Here is a 14,547-nt window from a genome sequence, read left to right as displayed (position 1 = left end):
GATAAATAACTACATGCATGCCTATGTCAATTAGTAATCCAGAAGAGTGTAAAGGATTTACGCTTTAAATGGAGTTACGGTAATACCCATCTGGCTCTTGGCTGATGACATATAGTCAAACCTGTCTTTAATAGTGTTCACAACTCTTTAAAGGCCACCTGTCTATAATGACATCTTGTCTCCCTTTAGAAACAAGTGTGTGTTGTAGAACCTGCATAGGAATGCCACCTGTCTATAGTGGCCACTTTTTCTGTTTCCCCTGAGTGGCCTTTATAGACAGGTTTAACTGCAATGTACATTGTAGGCCAGCAGCCTGGTACAGTACCTCCCAGATATGTGCACACTGCTCTACCAAGAAGCCACCATACATCTGAAACCTGTGTATTAAGATCATCAATGGGCTACATGCTATTCTAACATTGTAACACATGAATCTGCTTCCACAGAGCCATAACATGTGGATGCAGCTGGCCTTTCTACACAGGTTGTTGCTGCATAATAGCATATACTGTTATCGGAGCCCTGTCTAGCTGTGTTACCACTTGCTGTAATTAGATTTTTGGCTTGCACCCAGTAAATAAAGATCGCATAGGTACTCGATCTTGTAATTAAAAAAAAGTCAGAATTAGAACAAAATCTTGGAACCAGTGGGATTTAATCCTGCCATCTACTGCTTGTAGGGCAGAGACATCATTGGTCCAATATCTCAGCTCTCCTGACTCATTCCGACTTATTAATATTCATCAGTGCGCCATTGGGACATTAGCGCTGAATGTTAGGCTTCCTGGTAGAAGTTTCAATTGATGTAAAGAAATTTTTGGTTTTCAACCAGTGTTACCATGTATCAAAATGGACCGTTCCTAACTCAATTTCAAATAAATTCACAAATAATTGGATGATTTGCAGTTGATTAAGAATAATTGTGTCTCATTACAAGACATAGCTCAAGTCAAATTCAAACAGCATGAAACGTTACTTTCTTCTGACTCTAAAACAATGCAGCACCTAGCTTTCTTACTGTAAATTATCCACAGTTTGACTGTGTCTAACATGCATTGATACAATTAACGGTACCGGTATACATACTTTTTGTTGTTAATGAAAATATATGAGGCAAAATATACATACACCAGTATACTGCTCAAGATGTGTTTCACACAAGTCTCACAAGATGACAACATCGGTTATATAAATGCAATTTGACAGCCGCGTAATATATTATTACAACAATCACATATTTCTGGTAATAACATGCAATGATTTCCTTCTTTCTTTGATGATATACAGTAGTTAAGTCACACACTATGCACATATTTATTACCTAGCAATCCACACACTCTGCGTTTCTGAGAAAATGCCTTATATTGCATATATATCCCCACTGCTGGTACTCACCTAAATATTTCTTTTCATGCATTTTGTTTGTTTATACTTTTCATTTTGCTTCAGCACACACATTCAAGTTACAGCATTCACATGGCATATAGATACTTATCCAGTCTACAATTATGGCCTACATACATGTATACATGCATTTCCACATTATTAGTTTGGCCTTTAGACAAAGTATTTTTTATCTCTTATTAGTTCATTAATGCATATCTTTAGAATTATTTAAAGGATATCTGATTTGTCCATTGTCATAAATATAATTATTGTCAAGATGAATATCATTATTACATGGATGATAAAACTGATCTGTAGACTGATATCTATTTCATTTCCACATCAAGCTTTATCAGTTCACTACTGAATAATCAAGTTTAGATATTGATTTGCTTATACATGTATTTTGACTCCTATATGAGCTTATACATTCACAAAAGATCTCAAGCAAGTATGATCATATATTCCATTTTGCATATTCTATCATAAACATACTTGATGACGCCTAATTTACACACAAGCACAATGGTTTTGGTCTAACTTCAAATACATAATTCAAATATACATATTTCAATAAATATACCTTGTAACAGACAAACTACACATTGGAGAGTTCCAAGTACAACAGAATGTGATTTCACATCACTGCAGCAAACTTACACCGTTGCTATCAAGACGATGTTGGCATTGTTGACGACAGATCATCAGCTGTCTGCGGGGGGCAATAATCCATCCACTCTCCTTGCTGGTTCTTGGTGTAGACCCTGGGTTTATTGCCAGGAAAGACGGTGAGGGTGGGGTGGGGATGGTTGGTCACCCATCGGATGGCATCCCGGATACCCTCCTCAAAGTAAGGAGGCTCAACCTCCGGTGATGTGGAGAGGTGCTGCATGGAGGAGCAAGCAAGCACAATGTTACCATTATGACCATAACCTTTGGCCTCTTGAGTCTAAAATATCATGAGTCCACATTCAAATGCTGTACATTTTTTGGTTCATTTGCAGCACAAATTGTAGATAGTAGATAAGTGTATGTAAAGATTTGCCAAACCATTGCTTCTTGCAATTCATTTACAAAGTTTGTCTGTGGTGGGTTTTTTTTGTTTTTTCGTTGTTTTTTTGTTTTGTTTTTTTGTTTTGTTTTTTGTTTTTTGTTTGTTTATTTTTTTTTTTTTGGGGGGGGGGGGCAATCGTTACAGCCCCATGTGTGAACAGGTCCTAAGGGATGTGAACTCACCTCTCTGATGAACGAGTCTGGTTGAAGGAGCCAGTTACCAATGTAAGGCATTGCCCTGTAGGTGAACGGACTGATCATGTGAAGCCCAGTACTGTGATCATACACATTACGCATCTGTAAGTGAAAGAATAGTTGTACAGAAAATGATGAAAATCAAGAAACTACATGGATCTTCAAAAATTATACCTCCGCCACAGAGCGATTTTACAAACCAAAACAGAAGCAATTTTTAAAATTAAAGGTTGATTGTAATCCATTAACAGGTTCCCAGAATATTACACGCTATTTTTCCTATACATGTATGACCCCTTTGATCTTTGACCTCGTGACCCCAAAATCTAATCAGTTCATTGGCTCTGCTAGATACATGCATGACCTAAATTTAACCGAAATCCATCAATCAATTCTTGAGATAACACGATCACAAACTATTTTTGCATACATAATGGGCTGTGTGACCTTTGACCTCCTGACCCCAAAAATCTAATCAGTTCATTGGCTTTGCAATATACATGCATGACCTGAGTTTGGTGGGAATCCATCAATCGGTTCTTGAAATAAAAAATATGCCTCCGATGGCGAGGTGTGGCCTTCAAGTATATGCAAGATATATTCTACGTTGCGGAGGCATAAAAATCTTAACTTGACATGCAAATCTTGAATGAGCTGAATTTATTAGACATACACATCCCAAGGCATTGAGGGATTGAGGGGTGGGTGCACAATTTTACCAAGAGGATGACATATGAATTAAGAAGGCCATTTGATGAGGGGGATGATTTGAAAGGGGGTCCTATCATCTTTTCATGTCCCCTTTCCTTTTCCCTTCCTTTCGCTCCTTTTTCCTCTTTTATACCCCTTCCTCTTTTCACAATTCAATTTTTTGTTGGGGAAGGGGGTGGAGACACATGCCCCCTGTAGCTGCAACACTATATAGGTACACGCTGTCATCAGAATTATTAAACAAATTTCAAATTCTAAACTGTATTGAGTTATTCATACCTTTGGAATAATGCCAGGATCTGATGTCTCGTGACCGTAACATTGAAATGTCCAAAGATTTTAACCATAAGATAAAGAGTCGCCAATTTATGTTTCACTAATCAATACTTTTAACACTTCAAATCATTTTCTTATCACAAGTTCTTCTCAAAACCGTTTCTCTATTTCTCTCATTTTGCCACTTTTAATAAAATGTTGATGCTAAAGTGGAATTCCCCTGTCAGTGTATGGTAAAAGCCGAACCTTAAGAGCTATGAAATTGTTGTGATTTGGAAACAACGGCAACTTTACAGCAATAAATTTTGCCAATTAAAAAAATTCAGTGTAGTGTCAATTATGATTGAATCATTTAGAGGCATGAAACTTTTGCAAATCTGAAAACTTGAGAACTTTGCAAGCAATTTATGCACACAAAAGTGTCTGGTTTGACAGTACACAGATGGAGAAGTAGTTTATGGTGGACTTACATGATGGTTACCAAACAGTGTGTAGACGCTTCTCAAAGGTTTGTCAGGACCCTTATTAGCAAAGGATGCTGGGAAGATCTCTCCGCTTTTGACATTGACGGCTGTGTAAGAAAAACATGTATCAGTAATATGTACAAATGTAAATCATGGCTTGAAAGTGTTGCCAGTATTAAAGCCATCTTTGATACTCTTATTGCCAAACATGTCATATCCCCCCCCCCCCCCCCGATTTCTTTAAAAAATAACTCAAATCACCTTCAGACAACTACATTTTGGGTAATACAAGTTGAATCCATAGATACTTTGATACCATATAAAGTCTGTTAGTAGATTCCTATGTTCTATTGTAAGTTTTTGTGAATGGAACTTGAATCTATGAGTAAATAAACTGACCATTCTTTAAGAAAAAACTCCAGATATTTTTATGCCAATTGATACCAATTGTCAAAGTCAATTGTTGAAATGTATGACCATGGTCGGTCATAATCATAATCTACAATGGTACTATATATGGTAGCTCATGATGAAATTTTCAGAGATGTATTTCACAAATTCAGATATCTACCCCCCCCCCCCCTCCCCCTCACCCCTCACCCAACCTCTCATAAAAGGTATTTGTGACACGTCATATTAAGATACAGTACAATTATTGCTTTAAAACTTTGAAACCTGAAAAATCTGATTAAATATCTAAAGTAACTGAGTAATTTAGTTTTCATTGCTTACAAAATACACGGATGAACAGGTCCCCCCCCCCCCCCCCCCCCGCCCCCCAAAAAAGAACAATGCCCCTTCAACTTACCTACACCATAGAGTATTGGCCAGTGTATACCATCCTTGACTGTATCATTCAAATCTATCAAAAGAAACCACATTTTAACCAAGTCAATATATAAGTCACTATCTAATTTTTTGTTTAATATATACAATACATGCATCATTCAATACCAACAAACCAACATAAGTAATGATAAAAATGTCCTTTTCTAAAGAAAAATCCCACCCTAATGAACCTATGGTGAACTTTTGAAAGCTGTAATCATTAAACGAATGGTACCTCAAAGTAGCAGAATCAGTAATGTCACTATGATGAAGTGCCGGGCGATTCTCCATATTTGTTCTAACACAAGAATGAATAAAATGTCAATTTAATTCAAAATCTGTGACTCTGGAGAGTTTTTTCTTTTTTAAGAACCTTTTAATAATATGCTATCCACAATATATTTTAAGTAGTGCCTAACGGGAGAGGGTGCTTAGGAGAAAAACACAAATTTATCATACTTTTCTACATGACAAATGGGAGTTATCCACAACTACATTACAATCTTAAGTATGTTAAATATTAATTTAAATTATTTGTATGCGCCTTGAGCATCTCTAGAGATGGATATGTTGCGCTTTATAAATATTGTTATTATTATTATTATTAATCTAGTACCCAAATTGCTGACTTTAAATTCATATATCTTTAGTGATCTCACATTTCAAACACACATAACTGTCTAATTATAATTATATTATAGTCGGTTTAATTTCAATCTTCAACCATTCTGATTTTCGAATTTTTCGCTTACACACAAATGAAATATTACAAAGGTTGAATTGCCCTTTAAATGATATGATTGATGGCAAAATATTTAAAATTATTATGAGCCTTACGACTGCATATGCTTCATGTTTTTTCCCCCATTTCTATCATGAATATGCATGTCAAGTAAGTGATGCATGTATATAGCACTGTTTATAATACTGTGTAATAAAGTTGACAAATTGAGTTCCTGTTTATCAGATGCAATGTCTTTACAAAGGAAAAGTCCCAAAATAGTTATAAGTGTATTACCTGACATGCATGCCGTAACAAGGTGAACCTCATGCACACAATTGTGAAATATACCTGCATAAAATAAGGGAGAAAAGACAACTGTAAATTTTTGAAGTGCTTCTTTTCTTTACATTATATACACTACATACATGTACATACTACATGTACATCATAATAATACAAAACTGCTATAATGCGGAGATAAACAAACAATGGAGATAGACATTATCTACAAAAACCTTAAAGGTGATACAAAGTTTTGGTATGGGGTCATGAATTCGGTTCAAATGAACATATTGGAAGCTTATGCAATCCTACAATATTCAGTGATTGTTGTCGCGGTTGAAATCGAGTCTAAAGTGATGAAATTGTAAATAATAAAATCTTTATGTTGTATAGCTCCCTCACAAGGTCAAGATATCAATTTAGCTTTAAAACAATGTTTCTTGACTAAAATCGACCGATTTGCTATTCCCGTTTGGAAATTATATATCACGACTACATATTCTGAGATTTTCATGGTCGCAGCTAACATTGGATTGCTGTATAAGCTATTTGAAATTTGTCAAAATTTACCTTGAGCACCAGTAAATTTTTATATTCAATTTGTCTTGAAAGCAGAAGTGTTTTAGAGACTAATTTTTCTAGTGCTTATAATACATCCTCAGGGGCATCCAAATATATCAATATTTTAAAGAATCAATATCCGGCCAATTTCAAAATTTCCAAAAACTTTGTATTACCTTTTAATAATGATAGCATTCTTGCATCAATCAAACTGATACGTACATCATTAAAGCTATTTAAAATGTATAAAATTGTCATATTTTCCCCAGAGTGTTTGAGGTAAGCTCTTGTGATGAGTTTTACTAAATAGCAATTATGGTAATTTGAAATACATGTATTTCATGTAGTATGTAATACCTTCATATTCTGGAATTCTACTTTTTGTACTCCATATGGAGCAATACAAATATATACTGGTATCATCACAATACAGAATTCTGCAAGTGATGGGATGCACTTCTTATGAATATAAGTTCATACTCACTGAAAACATTTGTTGATATTTCTATTGATTCTCCTCGGCTGTCACAGAAGCCCCCAAATATGTGTAGTTCTAGTCTATATTAGTAAAGAAAACAAAAATAGAGTTAATCAGATGTTTATGTAGAGTATACCTCCAATATGAACGTTCATTATTGTAGAGCGCTTAGAGACTTCTGACAAAGTAAGTGTTAGGCGCTATATAAGCACTATAATTATTATTATTATTATTATTAGAAATGGGGTCTGAAGAAAAGTAGAGACGAGGGCATGGTGATGAATAGAAAATCCTGCCTAAGTGTATTAAAGATACCGTTGAGTTGTGGTAATGAAACTACCACAATGAAGAAACCATCTGAAAGCACTCAGGAAAGGTTGATTCAATATAGTACATAACAATAGTTGTATGCAGTTATGTTCTGGAATCATCAAAATGATGATAAATAAAATAGAAAAATTAAAAGCTTTGAATTTGAGAAATTTGATTTTAAAGAGCAATCCAAACCCTTGTAATCAGTTCATTTGGATGAAAGTAGAAAGATAAACCGAATGGTGAAAGTTTTAAATAAATCGGACCAATAATGAGAAATAATAAGAAAGTTATGAATGTTTCAAATATGAGATCACTATAGCTATGCAAATCTCAAATTAGCAATTTTGTTTGTGGGTTGTGACGTAGTTTATTGTATTCTTTTGATTTGATATTTTCTCCCAGGTGCCTTCACCCTTGGGACATTTCTCAAAATATACTCTGAAGAGTATATTATTACAGGTCCTCTAAAAAGAAATGACCATCCCGAGTTTTTGAAAAATTTAAGTTTAGTCATTTTGTATGTTGAAACAAAGGTTGTCTACAACTTCATCACAGAGACATTACCAATTCAGCTAATTTGAAGAGCCCATATCAATGTTCATTGAAACTTTCAGAATTTCATAATTTTTGCCCGATTCCATTAAAACTATTTTTCTGCTTCCTTCTAGAGTAGTCTGCCAGTCTCAAGTTAGGATTTCCCTTTAAAATTTTATTTTGAAAAAATGTTTTAAAAAAAACACTTTGTGGCACAGTAGAGATTAAGATACAGTACTTGCCTGCCCTCACTGCTTCCAGTACTGAGTGCTGTGATGGAGGCAAGCATACTATTGATACCTCCCTCTATACCATGGCCGTCCAGGTGGGCCAGGGCTGTGGCTCCGCTCCCTGTGTGACGCAAGACAATGATGTGGCAAGTAGTGGCATCGTCAGAACCCAGGACCTTAACAACACCTGTAAACAACAGAGTAAATCATCACTAGAGGTTCTGGAACAAGCTGAGGCAATGACTGGTTAGTTTGTTTTATTTTTTCAATGACATAGGATGTGGGGTGGGGTTGCAAAAAGGTTTCAGGTGAGATTTAGGGTTAGGGTAAAGGTTAGGTATTGTGTTTGGTCCAGTGTCAGAAGTTCAGAATTTGGTTAACAGAGGATATTGTGTTGCTGGAGCATTTCTTGTAAGGCCCAGTCAATTGAAGGAGCTATCATATTGGACCCAGTCTAATTCAGGTTAAATACCAAGTCAGTGGTAATATCATTGTTTTGGGAGGACTTTCATCCCCAATTACTTAATTTCATGGATAGGACTAAAAGCTGGAGGTTCCCTAGAGCTTCTTCACAGGGAGAAGGTACTTCCATTTTAACTTCTAAGTAACATACAATAAAAACAATCAATAAAAACAGTAATGAACCAACTCATTTTCGAGTATGTACTTATTGGAGAACAACCAACCCTCTAACAGAGATCACTTGTGTTCCACTAATATTATCCAAATATCAGTTTTCCTTAAATGCATTGAGAACTAAGCTCAAGTATATTTAGGATAAGATTTTATTTAGGATATCTTTTTTTGTATTGAAACATATTTATACAGGGTAAAAACATGATCAGCAAAGCCGTTTTCATCATGGTGTTGATTAAGGACATAGAACAAACAAATACATAAATTCATAGATGAACATAACAAAACAACAAATCAAGATACTCACTATCACTTGGAATAGTGACAGCATATTCTCTCTGATTCACATAGAGAAGGTCTAGGGCTTCACAATGGCGTAATGGTTTGCTGCAGAAAGCGGCTGCTTCAACCTTCAAGAAGATAATGAAACGTGTGTAGAGTAACAGTCTAAATCATGAACCCTAAGTTTGGTCTATTGCCAAGTCAGAAACATAAAATACTTTTTTTGGGGGGGGGGGGTATGAATGAGCACTGGTTCCAATAATACTGATGAGTATATATGAACCTTTGAAGGTATGGCTCAGGAATAGCAACTATGAAAGTAGGATTACTTTTAGAAAAGCCACACGATAGATACACATGCAAGTAGGTCATTCTGGCTCAAGACCATCAGATATAATAAACAAATTTAATTGCATGAAGACTTGGAATTTTGAATCTTTGGGGATGAAGGGAGGTTTTCATACTATCATTCATATCATATCAAAATGTTAAAAGGAGTACTGGTGGACTATTTGTAAATTCTATTTCCTCAAGATGTTGAATTGTGTAACAAATACAAAGCTCATAACACATTTCTTACAAATCAGTTTCTTACTAAAAAATAATAAATTCCACCTCAAAGGAAATAAATCAAATAATGTAATGTGTATGGAGTTCATTGATTGTCCCATTTAGCTGCCTCCATTTCAAATTGCAATGGAGGTTTTGGGAAACAACTCTTTCTAATTTTAATCAAGGTGAAAGTACGCCATACCTGAAACTTAGGATAATCCTTAACCAACTGCATAACATTCTCCTTGGGATGGTAAAGCTTCCCATCGATCATGAGAGGCATGATGAAGAGAACTCTGGGAACACACCCCGGCAATACCACGGAATAAACCCCAAACCTCCTGACCCGTCGCCTGCTAGGTAGAAGAGAAAAAGTCATATTAGAATTTACAGTTTTGCTTGTTTATCATCTACGAATCATAGAATAAATGTGAATCAAACACACATGTAAATCTATGTTTCATTTAAAATGGATTAACTTACAGTAGTACAACTATAATCACCAGAATTATCATTCCGAGATTAAATAATGAAAAATGAACTTGAAGTAAAATTAGAAAGTGGGCCATTGATACATGAAACCTACAAGTACAAGTTCACCCACATTGATTGATTGAAATGGGTGTTAAATTAGTATGCTCTTTAATGGGATGTCAGTGAACTTGTACTTAAAATGTTTTCATAAAATGCTGCCCTGGGGAAAATCACAAAAACACAAGTAAGAAAGAAAAGAGAAGAGAAGAACAGAAAGAAGACAAAATGAAAAGAAAACATAAAAATGCCAAAAAATAGAGAGAAAAAAATTCACCCCAAAATAATTAATTGATAGAGACAAATAATTAAATACATGATTTACATATTGTCACCAGCTCAGTATAGAAGATAGAAAAGAAAATGAATTAATAGTGACTCTTTCTACAAATTAAAGGAAGTAAAATACATGATTAAGAATAAAGATATAATATTAACTAGATATAGTGGATAGAGAACAATTAAGAAAAGGGGAAATAGGGTCTAGAGGAGAAAAGAAGGGAGATATAATTATAAAGGTAATTGAGAATGAAAAATATAAGTATAGGACAATGAAGAAATAAAAGCATATACAGAACTGAAAGAAGAAAGAGCTAGTAAAATAGCCAAAAGAGCAAGACTTCATTGAAAAAATTAAAAAAAACAGAAATAACCCAGTCTTCTTAATTACTAGAATAGAAGTTAAGAACAAGGAAGTACAGGGGGAACTAAAAGCTGAACAAAAGGATCAGCTCTTCTTCATAAGAAAATAAAGAAATAGATAAATCAAGATCAAGTGTGAGAAAAGAGAAACAAGAAGGGGTAAAAAGCAAGAAGGAAACAGTATAGAGTAGTATTAACTTGAAGGGGTAGATGAAGAAAAAATGCAGAGAGAAAAATAAGATAAGAAAAAGGAAGTAAATTAAAAAAACATGAAGACAAAACTGAAAGTCATAAATTAATAAATGAGAGATTGATTGAAAGACAGAGAGAGAAAAATATTCCTAGTAAATAACGTTTTTGATTTAATCAAGAGGAAGAAGAAGACTATGCATCATAGACAGTGGGAACTGGGAAGTCCACCCACCACACACTTTTTCCCTCTGTTTTTCTCGATAGATCTACCGGTATTTCCAACACGAATTTAAGCGGATGGGACTTTGGTATGGTTCACCGACTAAAAATATTTACTGAAACACCTATTTCCACGCATTATTCAACGCTCAAACATTTCATGTTTGGCAGTTCAACCAATAACACAATACAGGCATACTTTATACTTAACGTTCATTTTAAATAAGCAAAATCATCAATTAAAAGTCAAACTTACAAAGTCACTTTTGCCTCCAAGCTTACACCGCGTATGGAATGCCAAATATGCTCCTCAAGTAATCCGTAGTTTTACCGATAATTATGTTGTTCACTAAAAGAACTGTTTGAAAACTTTATTTGGCTAATGCACAATGCATCGTATTTGTCCAGTATACCAGTATAGAGGAGTAGCCAACGGTACAACTACATAGATCTATACAACTTACAATGACAAGGTCAGAGGCGGCCCTCCCGGGGGGGGGGGGGGGGTGCCAGTGGCGTGCGCAGGATTTTTTCAAGGGGGGGGGGGTTAACATTTTGAAATTGGGCCGAAAATTTCGCAATGACTCACCCAGCCACTGTGGGGTGGGGGTGGGGGGGGGGGGTTAAAGGACACTTTTCTTTTTTTTTGTCCCCAAAAAATCGCAACGATTCACCCAGCCGCTGAATAAGCGAGGGGGGGGGGGGGGGGTAAGAGGACGCTATTTTTTTTTTTGGGGGGGGGGGGGTCTCAAAATTTGAAAAAATTCTTCGTTAGGGGGTGGGTAAGGTCACCTTTTTTAAGTCAGCAATGGACATGATTTTTTTTTTTATAATTAAAAAAACAAAACAAAAAAACGAAACAAAACCAAAGGGGGGGGGGTTTCCTACAAAATAAACACATAAAAATACCATAGGGGGGTTCAACCCCCAACCCCCCCCCCCCCCTGAGTACGCGCCTGGTTAGTGCCCCCCCCCCCACGTTTTCAATCACCCGAAAAGTGCCCCTTTAATTTTGTAAGAACTTACCCCCCCCCCCCTCCCCCCTAATGGGGCAAATGTCAATTTTTCAAATTTCGAAACCAAAAAAAAAAAAAATGTCCTCTTCTCCCCACCCCCGCTTATTCAGCGGCTGGCTGAGTCGTTGCGATTTTTTGGACAAAAAAAAAAAGTGTCCTCCCCCCCCCCCCCCCCCCCCCCCCCCCCCGCTTGCATATTCAGCGGCTAGTTGAGTCGTTGCGAAATTTCCGGCCCGATTTAAAAATGTTAAGACCCCCCCCCCCCCCCTTTAAAAAAATCCTGCGTACGCGCCTGAGAGTCCCATTAACTTCCGATGAATGCCCCTTTAAAATCTGATCGGTGCCCATTTTCTTTCAACTAATGCGCATTTTTCTTTATTACATGTGCCCCTTTTTCATTCACATGATATAATTATGTGACTTATCAAAGGCCTTTTCAGTCGTCCATTATGAGAATGTGCTTATAACCCTATCAGGATTTTTTTTCTTCTTCCCTCTTTATAAGATGTAATTTTTCGCACTGCAATCTCACAAATATTTAAACATTTCTTTTTCACTTCGCTCGCTCGCAAATAATTTTTCAGACCAATACACCCAACTGCAAAGCATGATGCATCTTGTATGGTGTATAAAGGTGCCCTTTTTTTCTTGGTGCCCCCCCCCCCTTTGGAAGTCACTCGGCCGCCCCTGGACAAGGTTACGATCGGTTTATACGGTTAGACCTCACCGTCACATAGCCAATATAAAAGTCCTTCACATCTTCTCAGAGCAAAATGTTCTGAATAATGTAGGTGTCTCTTTAGTTCGTTAGCCTCTGATTTGGGTAGGGTCGGCTCCTAAAATAACAGTAAGTCCTATAACGCGATTCAAGATTGCGCAATAACCAAAGATGAGAACATAATTATTCAATGATGGCGGGGGAGGAGAGGGGGTTGTAGGCCTAATCATTTTCAGTCAAGGCATGCTGGCACCAGTCTGTAGTCTACTAGATCATTGTTTTTCTTCTTTTTTTTAGTCACGCCACCCTTTTAGAAGTTGACAAGTTTCGCGTTACCCCCATTCAAAAATGCATCAAAGAGGATTCGTTTTCCATCCCTCGTATACATAACGTACTAGTAGGTCCAAGGGTAAATTTTCGCTTGAGGGCCGTGAGGACATTTTGCCCGAAAATATAGTATCCAGATCCGAGCGAACAAAGAGAATGGCACCTTTAATTTGTGAAAATCAATATCCACTATATGTTATTTATTAATTTATTTATTTCTAATCTTTTGACAGGGTAGCACTTTCACAAATAAGTATAATGCATAATGTATATAAAATGTAAAATTATGTATTCCGTCACCTGTTTCCTGGAAGCACCCCAATATGTCAATTTTGCGAGAAGTAAAGTGAACGAGGGGGGAAAAGACACTTTCTTCTGGTATAAATTTCATTTCGATATAAAAAAAAATACAATAAATAAGGTTATTCGAGCGGAACGCTGCCCGAATCCTGTCGATATTCGAGCATTGAGGTGCCCGAATATGGTCATATCATCATTTGGGGATATTCATAGACCTCGATCGCTGCCTGAAACCATCCCGTTTCTACATTGTGAGCGAGGAAAAATAAACGTTACTATCTCTGAAATGTTCTTTCCTTATCAAAATACCCAAAGTTATATATATATTGGGGCAGGGGCGGATCCAGCCGGCGATAAGGGAGCCAAATAGGGGGCCCAATTCGTGAGAAAATGTTTAGCGGGAATAAGCGGGGGGGGGGGGGGAGGGGGAGGGGGTAAAGAGCACCAATTTGTTTTTCTTCTTCCAAATTCGAGAACAAATATTAAGCGCCGAGTCTGCCAGCCGGCGAATAAGTGGGATGGGTAAGGAGCACTATTTTTTTCTTCCCAAATTCGTGAGAAAATATTTAGCGCCGTATCAGCCAGCCGGCGAATAAGCGGGGGAGGGGGGGGGGGGGGCAAGGATCACAGGGGGAGGGGGCCCGTCTTATTTTTTATTTTAAAAAAAGGTTGAATTTGCCTGTTTTGGGGGCCAGGGGAGGGGGCCTCCACCTAGATTCGCCACTGTATTTGGGCATCTTGCGGTTTCTGATACTTCGTTTTCATGAATTTGACGTTATTCCAAAACATATTTTGGATATAACTCAAATTCTCTCGCGGACCCAGGTTTATTGAAAACGCTGTCATGTAGATGGTGAACAATTGAGGGGCAGGTGAACCCTAGGCCTGGAGAAGATATACCCCTTGCTTCTTTAAAGTGGGAATATTGTGTATTTCGAAATGAAACGGACACGCATGCATACTCTCTCACTCTCTTTTCCATATTTCTTCTATCGGTCACTCATATCTTTATTTATTTTCCTTCTCTCCTATACACTACACCAAGGACGCAAATCAGATCACCCAAATCAGTTTTCGATAATCGTCCTCTTACAA

At 36.8% G+C, this 14,547-nt stretch overlaps 1 protein-coding gene across 1 annotated transcript; it reads right to left on the bottom strand.

The window, feature by feature from the left end:
- Positions 1 to 11,371, bottom strand: LOC576087 (protein N-terminal asparagine amidohydrolase). The gene is made up of 10 exons (XM_011677176.2): positions 11,348 to 11,371; positions 9,710 to 9,860; positions 8,981 to 9,083; positions 8,050 to 8,224; positions 6,965 to 7,038; positions 5,932 to 5,985; positions 4,894 to 4,947; positions 4,092 to 4,192; positions 2,623 to 2,736; positions 1 to 2,272 (listed from the first exon to the last, which is right to left on the bottom strand). Exons 2-10 carry the CDS (start codon positions 9,788 to 9,790, stop codon positions 2,057 to 2,059), a joined length of 972 nt encoding a protein of 323 aa, XP_011675478.2. The 5' UTR covers positions 9,791 to 9,860; positions 11,348 to 11,371; the 3' UTR covers positions 1 to 2,056.
- Between the last annotated feature and the right edge of the window lie 3,176 nt (positions 11,372 to 14,547).

Source organism: Strongylocentrotus purpuratus, unplaced genomic scaffold, assembly GCF_000002235.5.
Source record: "Strongylocentrotus purpuratus isolate Spur 01 unplaced genomic scaffold, Spur_5.0 spur5_scaffold_14, whole genome shotgun sequence".
Classification (NCBI taxonomy): domain Eukaryota; kingdom Metazoa; phylum Echinodermata; class Echinoidea; order Camarodonta; family Strongylocentrotidae; genus Strongylocentrotus; species Strongylocentrotus purpuratus.
The sequence above is the reverse complement of the archived record's forward strand: the minus strand, read 5'-3'. Positions and strand labels throughout refer to the sequence as shown.